We start from the raw sequence: 12,323 nt of genomic DNA, 5'->3' as shown, positions 1-12,323 counted from the left end.
TAAATAATGTCACTGAGGAGGAGGCAGCGTGTACATATGACACACACACACACACACTCTTGGGCTGGATTAGCCAGCCAAGCTAATAGAGTCGCTGAAGCCTTCAGGGGCCACTGGAAGCCATTTTAAAGCACTTACCAACATTTGGACAGCAGGGAAGGTGATAATGGACTCCTCCAGGTAAGCGTGTACATGTGCGAATGTGTGTGTGTGTTGTGTATTAACGCTATGGCATCTTCAAGGCTTCCCATGAGCAGTTCGCAAAGTTTCTTCGCAATTTGTGTGTGTATTAAAGAGTGGCGTCTGATCACGGAGCTTGCGAACGCAGCTTTGATGTGCTGACTTTTCATCAAGCACCCCGATGGAAACGAGGTCAATGGCGGCGTGCGCGATGAGCGGCAAATTGGTGCGTTGCATCACAACGTCTGATTCAGCAGCTGCGCTTGGAAGCTGGACAGTCATCACCCGAGACAAGTTTGGAAATAAAAACACTTAAGTACCCGGATGTGTTCCTAATAAAGTGGCCCATCACGTCTTGTTTTTTTCGTACCTCGCTGACGCCGCTGAGGCCGGTGTCGCTCTCGGAGGCTCGGACTTGCAGCGTGTGCACGTTGTGCCCGCTCTCGTAGTCCACGGCGCGAGTGAGGCTGAGGGCGCCGCTCTCCTGGTTGATGCTGAACAGATTGCCGGGATTGGATTGCAACACGTAGGCCAGCGGCTTCTTCTGGAAGGACACGGCCTGGACCGCCCCCACACTGCACGCACAAAACAGTTTGGGAGTAATAATTGTTGTTCTTGGACAATATTAAATATGTGGTTAAAAGTGAAATACAACTGAATGTGTACAGTGATTCTTTCGTTGACCACAAGAGGGAGCTCACGTGCCCCTACTGGTAAATCACAGAAACCTTCAAAATCAAAGTTACAGGTTCCAGTAAAACTCATGAAAACAATGTTTGTTTTCTTTTGCAAGGCACTATGGAACTCTCGAATGAACAAATGAGCGAGACTCGAATTGTTTTTTTGTTTTTTTTAAATGCCAGCCGAATGTGACACGGGCGACACATCAAATGGACCCAAATGGGTGCGCGCGCACACACATGCCCCCCAAACACACAACTCACAGGGTGGCATGGACACTCGGATATTATTAACACAATGTGCTTTGCGCCAGAAGCCCAAAGGGAACCCACATACACACACACGCACAGACACACACACAAGCACATATCCCTTCATGTTTATCCAGACCTCGCTTTTAATAAATATTTGAATTTGCCACACTTTCAAACTCTCAGCCTCGGGCCACACACACTCTTGCATCTGGGTCCTCTTCATCTGTCATGCTGCCTCCAAACTCCATCCTCCATCCTCATCCATCCATCCATCAATGAATTAAGACACACACAAAAAAAGGCAACGCTTGGCACTCACGGCTGTCCGACGGCCATGTTCTCGGCCACGTTGAGCTGGTAGGTGACGTTGGTGAACTGCGGCGGACGGTAGCCGGCGAGGACCGACACGGTGGCCGGCGGACCTTTGTGACCGGCGGCGTCCACGGCCTGAACCTGCAGATGGTACTCATGGCTGGGGGCCAGGGGGCGCCCCGTGGTCCTGACTTCACCCGAGCGCCGGTCCACCTCGAAGCAGTCCATGCCGCCTGACAACGGCAGAAAAACATTTTGCATTATTGAACGTCTACTGTGTTAAAAATAAAAATAAAAAAAAAATAGCCAAGTTGCACATTTCTTGACATACATTATTCCATGAACTTCTGTTTTTAAATTAAGAAAACCCAAATACTGTTTTTATATTCATTATTGTGCATTGATTTTTCTCTATTTTGGAAAGAGCCCAAGGTAAAAGAGGTCAGCTGAAGATGATGAAGATGAAGGGTAGGAAGAAGAGGACGTGGGATCCTCAGCTGTTGACCAGAGGGCCTCCACTGGTCGCAGCTGCACCCCACCTGTCAATCATTCCATTCTGCCGCCATTCTGCTGCTCATCATCAACTCTGGTGGAGGGCCACCGTTTTCTATTAACAATAGATCACCAAGTTTCTCAAGCGCGGAATTGCACAGTGGACACTTGAGCTGTTTCCAACATTTCGGGAAAAAGTGGCCGTCGTTATTTTCGTAGCTCTCATGAAATGGTGCACCCAACAACGCTGCCAGTGTAAAAATAAAATTGTGTGAAGTGTGACTTAATCTCATTTAAGTCTACATTGGCAAGATCTAAGAAGAAGTTAAATTAGTGGATTATTTGTGAGGACACACGTCGTCGCATTACGCCAAAGGGAGGCAGTAAAAGAAAAAAAATCAACTCTTAAAATATCTTCTTACGCTCGAAAAAATTATATAAAAATACAAAAATCCACAGCCACGGGCTTCCATCCGCCCACCTCGCCGCCTCTCTGGAGAGCTTCCTATTATTCCCCAACGTGGGAGCGTTCTCGGCCCCCCAGGGGAGCGTTTAGCAATGGGGGGGCCGAGCCGTTTAACAGCGATTTTTTCCCCCCCCTGTTTCTTGATGATAATTGAAATTCAACAAGTCACTTTTTATTTAGATAAATCTGCGGGGCTCCGAGCTAAAGCAGGTTTATGAAAATTCATGACAGGTAATACATATACATTCTTATTTGCATGTAAGGATATATATAAACTAAGAAATTTACATATACATCAGGATTTAATGGCACGTGTGCTGTGATAGGTCGGTTTGCCTCGAGGGGCGTGGCTTAGCAAAATCTCAATAAAGTCAACAACGCGACTAACGGGGAATAAATATTCGATATTGATTTGAAGTATAAACGCTCACCGTCCAATAGGAGGAACTGCGGCTGTCCGAGGGCGTCGTCACGTTGCCGTGACGACAAGCGGTAGACCGCAGACCCGGGGGCGGAGTCGGGACCCACGGCCGCCAGGTAGGGGACCGGGAACATGGTCCACTGCAGGTGGGCCTGACTGAGCGAGCTCAGAGTCAACCGGCACAGGTACCATTCGTCACCTGAAGGAGAAGGACAAAGACTCGGTGACATGTCAAAAACAACAAGCGACACCGTGACCCCAAACCGCGAGATCGTTGGAGCCAATCAGAAGGCTGACAGAAGTTGTTTCGTTTTTGCGAACACTGCGCCGCGCTTTGCTCATTTCCACCGTACCGTGGCATCAAGTCGACAAACTCAACTGTTGTTTTGTGTGTTCAAGCTGTTGTTCTCCTTTTGTCACCGTCGTTAGCGGTTGTTTCGTCTCCCCGCTTTGTAGCTAAACTAGCAAGTACGGCGCGTTGTTCAGTTGGCGTCATGAAAGCTAGCGTCTCCGCAAGGCCCCGAGGGGACGAGCTGACATTAGTCAACCAGCTCATATCGCGCCTTTATCCGCTTCCTGTTCCCCGGGAAGACAACAGCCACATTTTTCTTTTTTTTTTTTTTTTATGACGTTGCTGACAAAAAAGACACAGGTTTTTGTTTTGAAACTCTGGGTCGTGTACTTTCTTTTTTTTTCCGTGGAGGGATTTGTCAAGAAGACTGGAAAACAACAACTCTGTGTCAACTTCTGCCAACTAACTGTGTCAGAGGAGCATTAAAATAAATTCTGCTTTGGTCCAACTTAAAAAAAAAACAAATAAATATAAAATAAAACAACTAATTTGCTACAGCTAAATTTATTGACTGATTTTATTTAATCTCAAATGATATACCTTTGGAAAATTTTATAATATATGAGCAATTGTGTTGTAATACCGACATCGAGTTGTTCTGTAGATTTTTTTTTAGAAGCATTTTTAGCATAAGCTAGCTAGCTTGCTAAATTTGCAAAGTAAATAATTTAGACAAGGACACCGAGTTGTTCTGTAGATTGTTTTTAGAAGCATTTTTAGCATAAGCTAGCGAGCTAGCTAAATTTACGTTGCAAATTTAGCTACCTAGCTTATGCTAAAAATGCTTCTAAAAAAAAATCTACAGAACAACTCGGTGTCCTTGTCTAAATTATCGACCGTTGAATATTTTCCGCTCATCACTCCTAGCTGGTTAATAATGGCGTCTATTTAATATTATTTACGTACGCTACGCCCCTCCAGCGGAGTAATGGAACTCGGCCCGTTAGCACAATCAACGTCAACCGGCGCTGACGGCTCGCAAGTGAGGAAGAAGCAGGTAGAAGGATGGATAGAATAAAAGAAGAGGAGTTTCACCCCAACTAAGTCAAAGTAACGCACGTGGAGGCAGCTTGCTGGAGCGTACCGGAAGACGACATGTTAAAAAAAGCGCGCTGACCGCACACGTTTGCGCGTTAACTTGACGATTGTCTGACACGAAAGGAGTGCTGTCGTAAGAATTGTCGGGCCGCTCTTTCGTCAATTAGCTGTATTTTTTATGCGGCGAGGTGACGCCTCATGAATACGAGTTTGGAGATGCCCGCGGGGTCATTTCCTGTGGCCCACTGAATCTCAGGGCCAGATTTGAATTTGAGTCGACCTTCTTATAAACCGCTGCTCTGTGATATTGTGTTGCTTCTAAATTAGTAAGGCGCAAAAAAAAAACGTCCCGCTTGGAGTGTGAACATTGTTGAAGTTCATCCTGACAAACCTTCACATCAACTTAAACCAAATAAGCGCAGGAAGTGAAAGATGTTCCAAAGTCTTTTAACGTCAGCGTGTACACGTTTGTGTACTCGTGTTTGTGTCACACCGGCAGCTTTTCAACCACGCGGGAGGAAGCAGACGCGAAGCGACTGCTACTTGATGTTATTCGCCATGAAGGCGCTGGTGCAATAGAGAAAGAAGGAGTCGAAGCTCCTGGATGCCGGAGGAGCGTCAATTAGCAAAGGGAAGGAAAACAAGATGCCTCTGGGGGAGGAAGGAGCAGGTGGGAGGTGGAGTGATGGAATGACGGCAAAAGAAAGAAATCAAAGACGTACGAGAACGCCAACTCATATTCATTAAGGTGGCCGAGCATTCGTTTATTTTTGCCGTGCACTGTATCAGGGTTCATCGTTTGCGACTTGGGGGTGACAAATAAACAGCTTGAAGCGAGCACGCTGGGCTTTTAATTTGGAAAGTTGTGTGCAAAAGATTGTGTGTGTTTGTGATTGACAGGTTGGGATGCATCGCCATGGCAACCCGCAGCGGCACAGGTGTCCCCACGGGGGGCCGGGTGCCATGGCGACATGTCAAATTGACATGTGACAAGCTCTCGTTCCCTCGTCTGTGTGTTAGCGTGTGTGTGTGTGCGACTTCGGATTGGCGTAGAAGTTAGAGCGAGGTCACGTAACTCCAGAAACGGTAGTGAGCCAAGTCGTCTCGACCGGCGAACAAACAAACACGCTTCTGTTGGTGAACCGGGCTCTCCATCTGGTCCGTGGGATCCAGCGGACAGAGGCCTGCTGCATCCTAATTAGCAACCTTATAGACTGGCCTACTTTACACACACACGTGCGCGAGTGCGCGCACACACAAAGGAAAAGTCCTGCAGGCACACACTTAATTAAAGCTCATTTGCGCTGATGATGATGAGCAATGCAGGAAATGAAAATAATAATAATTACAGCCACATGCAGTTTTCATGGCGAATCCTCAAAGTGATTGTCAAACTCTGACGCATGAGACAATAGGCAAAAAAATAATAATAATACAAGCTTGGCAAATCTCATTTGTCTGATGGAGTTCAATTATGCAAATTGTAATGCGGAAGTTTGCCAAAGAGCGAGCTGCTTCAAAACAAAATGGCCGACTTCATCACATGTGACATACGTGTGTTTAAGTGCTAAGTGTCTTTATATGCATTTAAGTTTGTGCGAATCCCTAACCCCCCCCCCTTGTCTATAAGAATCCTGGCGGCAACTCTCAGGAGAAGCGTGCAGGCCAAGCGAGGAGCAACATGAAAAGTCACTTAGGAGTGCAAGTTGTGGTTTTTGCGTGGAGAAGATGATGAAAATGAAGTCAAACACATAAAAGAAAGAGATGATTTGGAAAAATAACCCAAAACAGCATGTTGCCGGAATTTTCTCCTAAATATCCAGAAAACAGCAACAAAGGATCACAAGTGGATTTTCTCGCATCCATATTTGAAGTCTTGCAGTGATAGCGAGACTCCAAACGAAATATGGCCACTGAGGAAAAATGATGAGGTGCTTGCATCATTGGCATTATTGTTCTATTCCCGCCATTCCCTCTTTCCCACGGAGCCGAGCAACGCGGACCCTGCGGGCCCCCGATGCAACAGCTCAGAGGCCCTCGGCTCCAGTCCGCTTCGGCTTCACACGCCTCGATCAATGGCGGCGGGATCAGACGGGAAAGAACATCAAGACGGAGGAGACCAAAAAGAGGAAATAGTGAAGCAACCAAAACAAACAAAGAAAAATCACAAAGAGGAGAATGAAGAATCAAATCAAAACGGGGGAAAATGTGATGTCAAACGCAGAAAATGGATGGGGAAGGCATCATGGGAAGTGGGCCAAGCGGACGGGTCGAACGGGATTTACCGATAATTCACTGCGTTTGTTTTAATCACCTCCGAGGAACAGACGGGTGGAGACTGTCTCCAAAGAGGCAAGTTGGTGTGTGTAGAGTATGTTTGATTACACTAGTCGATGAAACTAGGACGTAAACATGAAGATAAGACGTGGAAGAACATTTAATGGCATACTGAACTGAACTCTGGGTGAAATTTTGTCCAAAGGTGTCAATTTTTGGTGGGTCTTCTTGTGACAGACAAATTTATTTTTGTGGGTCCCTTCGTGATCGACACGCCCGTTAAATTCTTGTTAATGACCTCTTGAAACATTGTTAGCAAAAAGTTTGAGGGTTTGTTATTTGAACTAGCGTACCAACTAGCTTACGGGAAGTAGCGTTAAGGGTTTGTATCGCGACTCCAGGGAGGATGAGGCCAAGGATGAGGAGGATCCGGGATATGTGCTTTATGTGCAGCGTGGTCACGGCGCCCGAGGAGGAAGACGAATCCGGTGCGATGCGGCGCTCGTCTGAATTATGAATATCTGAGGACTTTTGTCGGCCATTAAAAAATAAAGTCCTACATCTTTAATGAGGCGCCTCGTATATTATTGATAGCGCGCCGTGTTGACAAGTGTGCGAGCGCGTCCGCCGCAAACGCGTCACGCCGTTGTACACGCGTGTACTCCTGCGAGATGCTCTCATTAGTGTCTACGACAATTGATAACATGCTAGCATGCTACATAGCAACCTGACATTTGGAAGTGGTGAAGCCTAACCCTATTGGTTGAGATCTAAAATCAATTTATGCTAATTGCATTAAATGCTAACATGCTAACGTTGACATGCTAGCATATGGAAAGAAAGATAGCAGCTCAGATTCAGTATTTTTAAACAACGTGTGTGTGTTTGCGTGTGTTTGCGCGTCAGCCCGTCGCGCTTTCAACTTTGGTGAAGGGATTTCCTCTCCGTGACTCAAAGGGAATTATCTGCGACTGTCATCTGCAGCGATAAAGACGCATCGACACCATAGCATCACGGCGCATATTCTTTCATCTGTGTGTGTCTGTCGGTGTGTGTTTTCCAGCATGTTTGTGTATTTTTCTCCGTGTGCTCATTTCAAGTCATCGCGTTCCTTTGACGACGCGACAAAGTCAAAGTATGATCATTTAGTTCGTTCAAACAAAATGGCGGTTAGTCAAATCAACTGTCAACAGGCGAAGCAACACGTTAGCACACCGGCTGTTAGCATATTAGCAATTTATCAAGTCTTCCCAAATTAACACTTAAAACTATTTAAAAAAGCGGTCCAAATAATTATATTCTGTTATATGACAGTGAAATGCAACTATTTATAGGGAGACTTGGGGTGTAAATGATCACACAAAGAAATCCAGCGAGCGTGCTAACGCACAAACACTGTCATAAATAGAAGAACACACAAACTGTGATGAATGGAATTAATCCACCCAGAGTCTCTGATCAAGTTTGATGCACTTGTGAATATCATACACACACAGACACACAAAGGCTCAGATTTGTTCCATTATGTGAACAAACTGCAGCACACTTTCATCCAACAAACAGCAGCATTCGGCCAATTTGGTCCAATCTTGTAAAGCTGCTGTGTGCGTTTGTGATGTGTGTGTTTTGGTGTTTGTGTGTTGAAGAGTGGGGGTGGTCTCCTGAGTCCTGTCATGGCTTAAATCCATTGTAGGCGATTGTGAAGTGTTGGCCACAAAGCAGATTGTTGAGCCTCACATGGCGTGTTTGTGTTTGTGAGATGTTTCAAATATGATTTCAGAATTGAAAGACTTTGCAACAAAGTAGAAGAGTGTTGTTAAAATAACATTTGTCGTTTTAAATATCTCATGCAATTTTTGTCTTAGCACTGATTTCATGTTAGCATAGCCAACAGTTAGCAGGTGTCTACCTACAGATTTTCCAAACATTCGACTAGCATGCTAGCTATTAGCATCATTTCATTGTTATCCGACATGAACACAGTGATGTTATCCGTCTCAACTACAAGAAGATAATCGTACAACAAATGTCAGCTCCAAGCAGGAGAAACTGCCATGAGTGAAAACATCAGAAGTGACCACCAAAGTTCAGGTTCTCCTTGTTGGTGGATTTTTTTTTTTTCTTCTCTCCCCTTTTCACTTGAGTGTTCTCATTATGTCTCACTTCATCCACTTCTCTTCTCCCGGTTGGACTTAACGGCAAAGTGAAGGTGACTCACGTCCCTGAGACGGTCAGGGAAATGCTAACGCCTGCCTGATTCATCATCTGCACTGACGGAACGCAAAAACACACACTAACGCACAGACACACACAAAATCGAATTTGCTGCATACCACCTGTTAGCATGTTAGCATCTGCAATCAACTTTGGCTTCATATCTTTGGTGATATACCCAACTTTTTATTTTATTTTATGAACTGGCAGTAGCAGTAGCCGACGAGAGGGTACGACGAGAAGACGAGCGGGATCATATTCATAGACGCAGCTCCCGCTCCCCGAGGAGGAGGCGACACCAGGAGGAACTTGTCATGGAGCCCAGACGCTTGAGTATGCTCCTCCATTATGAAAGAGCGCAATCTCACTCAGTCGCTCGGGGAGACGCAGAGCAGCGACAAAAAAAAAGGGGGGGGGAATATAACAGCGTGCATTCTCCCATATTTAATGTGTTTGACTCCTTTTTGCCAAGATGAAACAAAAAAGGAGGTGCACCAGAAGATGGATGAGAAGAACCGGAAGGAGCCGGTGAGAGGAGGGACGGCTGAAAAGAAAGGAATCGAGGAAAGATGCAAGTGAGGAGAAGAAGAGGAGAAGGATTTGAAGAAAGAGAGGATGCAAGAGGAGGAGTGCAAGATAAAATGTTATAAAGCCTCCCGTGCACTGGAAAACACACATGAGTGTGTGCGTGTGTGTGTGTGTGTGTGTGATGCAAGCCTGGCGGGCCCTGCTGTAATCGAGGCCGGATGGACATCAGGGCTAAGAGTTGCAGCAACCCTGCAGGCTACACACACACACACACACACACACACACACACACACACACGCTTCATTATTTTTGGGGTGTTGGTGTTACTTGTTCATTCTTTCACCAGACTGACTTCATCTCGCCATCCTTTGTCTTCTCTTCTTTTTCTCCTCTTCCCTCTTCATCTTCCTTGACTCGACTTCATCTTCACTTCCTGGTCTTCAACTTCAGCTTCATCAACTCGCTTCTTTGTCTTGACTTCCTAACCTTCCCTCTCTTTTGTCATCCCTCTCTCATTCTCTTCGTCCTCCTCTTCTCAATGTTGTTCACACCTCAGGTGAGAACGGTCTTTATTTGAAAGCTTATCAACACTCACTCATCCTCGAGTGAAAATAAAGAACGAATCAAATAAAGCTCCTTGTTAATTTTCACTCCTCTCTCGCAGCTAATTATCAACGCCTTTGATCTGTCCGTTAACCCCCCCCCCCCCCGTTAACACTTCAATTAGTCAGCAAGCATTCGGGTGAAGATTGATCCCAGCCCACCAGACTTCTTAATGGACCTAATTAAACAGACAGACCAAGTGTGTGTGTCGGAACAATGGGTTGAACCCGGTGGTTACCACGGAAACGCCTCTCCAGTAGAACACCCGCCTTTTACAGTCAAAAAAATCACAAACTCCAAAATAGTTTTGCTGTAAATTATGAATGAATGTGTCGGCTCGACGTTTCCCCGCCGCAGGAAGTGATGTCACATTTATTATGCGCCGGTGAGAAGGCGTCCTGAGCTTACAAATGCAGCAAACCGAGATTTAACATAGGACTGAATGCTACGAGCATTATTTTCATGATTCTTTATATTCATCTTAAAGGGGAAAATTAACATTTTATATTTAGAATATTTTTTAATGATATATGTTGTGATTAATGTTCTAGTTGTGGGATAAGAAATCAACAAATAGCTTGTTTTTATCTAGCTAAGGCGGCGGCCATTTTGTCACTTATTGTCGTTTGAAAATGACATCACAGTTACCGCTCAGGTCATAACCAATCACGGCTCAGAAACTGAGATGTATTATAAAAGAAGAAACTATTATAAAAGATGAAAAGCCACGACTGGTCAGAAAGTCGGCCGTTTTAGTTCAAAGCCTCCATTTTAGGGTCATTTCTCCATTTCTAGTTGTCCTTCAAAGCCAAATGGAGTTTTTTCCTCCATTGACTACCAAATTCCATGTAAACTCGACTGGAAGAAGATTCCAAATTGTAAAACGGTAAAATATTCATCACTACCCATGGGGAGCTTTGATGACTCTCCAAACTCTGCTGAGCTTTGAGCTTGACCAAATGTCTTCTGACATAATACATCTGCTGAACCACCACATTTCCATTAACGCCGTCGCATATTGCGCGTTTCGTGCACTTGAAGGAGCGCCTAATGCAAGCGGGGACCGCAAACGCTTCAAAACGTCATCCATCCGACTCGTCATAATTAGTCCGAATATGTTACGGAATGTCTGAGGGGCATGAAAAAGATGAGAAACGCATCAATTCAATGACGCCAAGCAGCCAGCCATGAAGCTGCTCCCGTGTGTGTGTGTGTGTGTGTGTGTGTGTGTGTGTGTGTGTGTGTGTGTGTGTGTGTGTGTGTGTGTTCATGCTTAAGAGACAATGAGGCGTATTGAGGACAAGAAGGGCATGACAAACACAGAGTTTATGCCCTCTGTCATGTCAATAATGACTCTCACACACACGTACACACACATATACACACACGCACTGGCAATAAGTGGCGCCTGCTGCGCCCCGTCACCCGCAGGACCCCAGGGCGCTCTCCCATCCCTCGCCATTGTGCCCCCAATGTCGTTTCCCACCCCCAAGGTCCCGCCCCCCCCAGATGTGATTGGCAGCTGAGGTTAAAGGGCGGCCCTGTTGTGTGAAAACATAAACGGTGGGAAACACAAAAGACAACAAGCGAGAATGCCAATTAGCATGAGCGTCCTCGTCGAAGGCTGAAGAAATGTTGAAGGGTCGAAAAATATATTATTTTGATGAGAAATTAAGCCTTAGTTTTTATATATTTAATTTTTGGAGGAATTAAGACATCATTTTTCAATCATGATTAAAAAAATGACATTATTTCAGGAAAGCCATGGGGAAAAAAACAAAACGATATGAAGATTAAGATGCATTTTAAACTGAAATTTAATTTCATAAACTGTCATTTTAATCAGTCCAAATGCTCATGAGAAAAAAAAAATTGTGCAGCACGCATCATCAGTCGGTATCATTCAAATGAGGGGTTTAATTGCAATGGGGGGGGGGGCTGGTGTATACGAACACACTTGTATGCATGAGCGTGCGCACACACACAAACACGCGAGTCGGTGCCCTCCCGCATGAACCCTCCCAAAAGTGCTGTCAATCAAAGGTGCAAAGAAACACAAAAGGCCCGTGAGTGGCCGCTCAGATCAGGCGAACCGGCGCCCCTTCAGCCTGTCATGGCCGCTCAATGGAGCCTTTTGTGCGGCTCTTTAGCCCGCGTCGGGGGGCATAATTGGCCCGTGCAACGGGGGACCCCAACAAGGCAGCATTTGAAACAAGTTGTGTACACGTTTCAAATAAAGGTCGACTTTAAAATGTCATTTGAGCTAACATTTATGAGTAAAATGTAGTTTTTTTAAGAATACATGGATTCTGTATACTTAATTCCCTTGTTGTCATATTTGAACCCAAACGGCACCTCAAAACAAAGTCAACAGTTTTTGGTGTTGTTTTGGGGCTACGGAACAAATCATCCCGTTTGTTTATTGGCTGGTGTGTTAGCTTAGCGCTAGCCAGCTAAAGCCCCTTCACCTCTCTGCGGGCCGTTAAATCCGACCAGATGCCCGT

The 12,323-nt window shown here is 45.4% G+C and overlaps 1 protein-coding gene across 3 annotated transcripts in view; it reads right to left on the bottom strand.

Moving 5' to 3' along the window:
• LOC148391678 (neural-cadherin) overlaps positions 1-12,323 on the bottom strand; it is a 51,273-nt gene that overhangs the window by 19,571 nt on the left and 19,379 nt on the right. For 2 of the 3 annotated variants that reach the window (XM_088386850.1, XM_088386849.1), the window contains exons 2-4: positions 2,817-3,005; positions 1,435-1,660; positions 551-755 (exon numbers count right to left, since the gene is read on the bottom strand). In XM_088386850.1, the coding sequence (XP_088242976.1) occupies positions 551-755; positions 1,435-1,660; positions 2,817-2,940 (555 nt within the window). In that variant the 5' untranslated portion in view covers positions 2,941-3,005. Of the gene's footprint in view, positions 1-550; positions 756-1,434; positions 1,661-2,816; positions 3,006-4,193; positions 4,328-12,323 lie in introns of those variants that run through there. The other variant, XM_088386851.1, reaches the window with a different exon arrangement.

This window comes from Syngnathus floridae, chromosome 10 (assembly GCF_059516105.1).
Source record: "Syngnathus floridae isolate MCC-2025c chromosome 10, RoL_Sflo_1.0, whole genome shotgun sequence".
NCBI classification, from domain to species: Eukaryota; Metazoa; Chordata; class Actinopteri; order Syngnathiformes; family Syngnathidae; genus Syngnathus; species Syngnathus floridae.
Note: the sequence above shows the minus strand (reverse complement) of the source record. Positions and strands in the feature narration are given on the sequence as shown.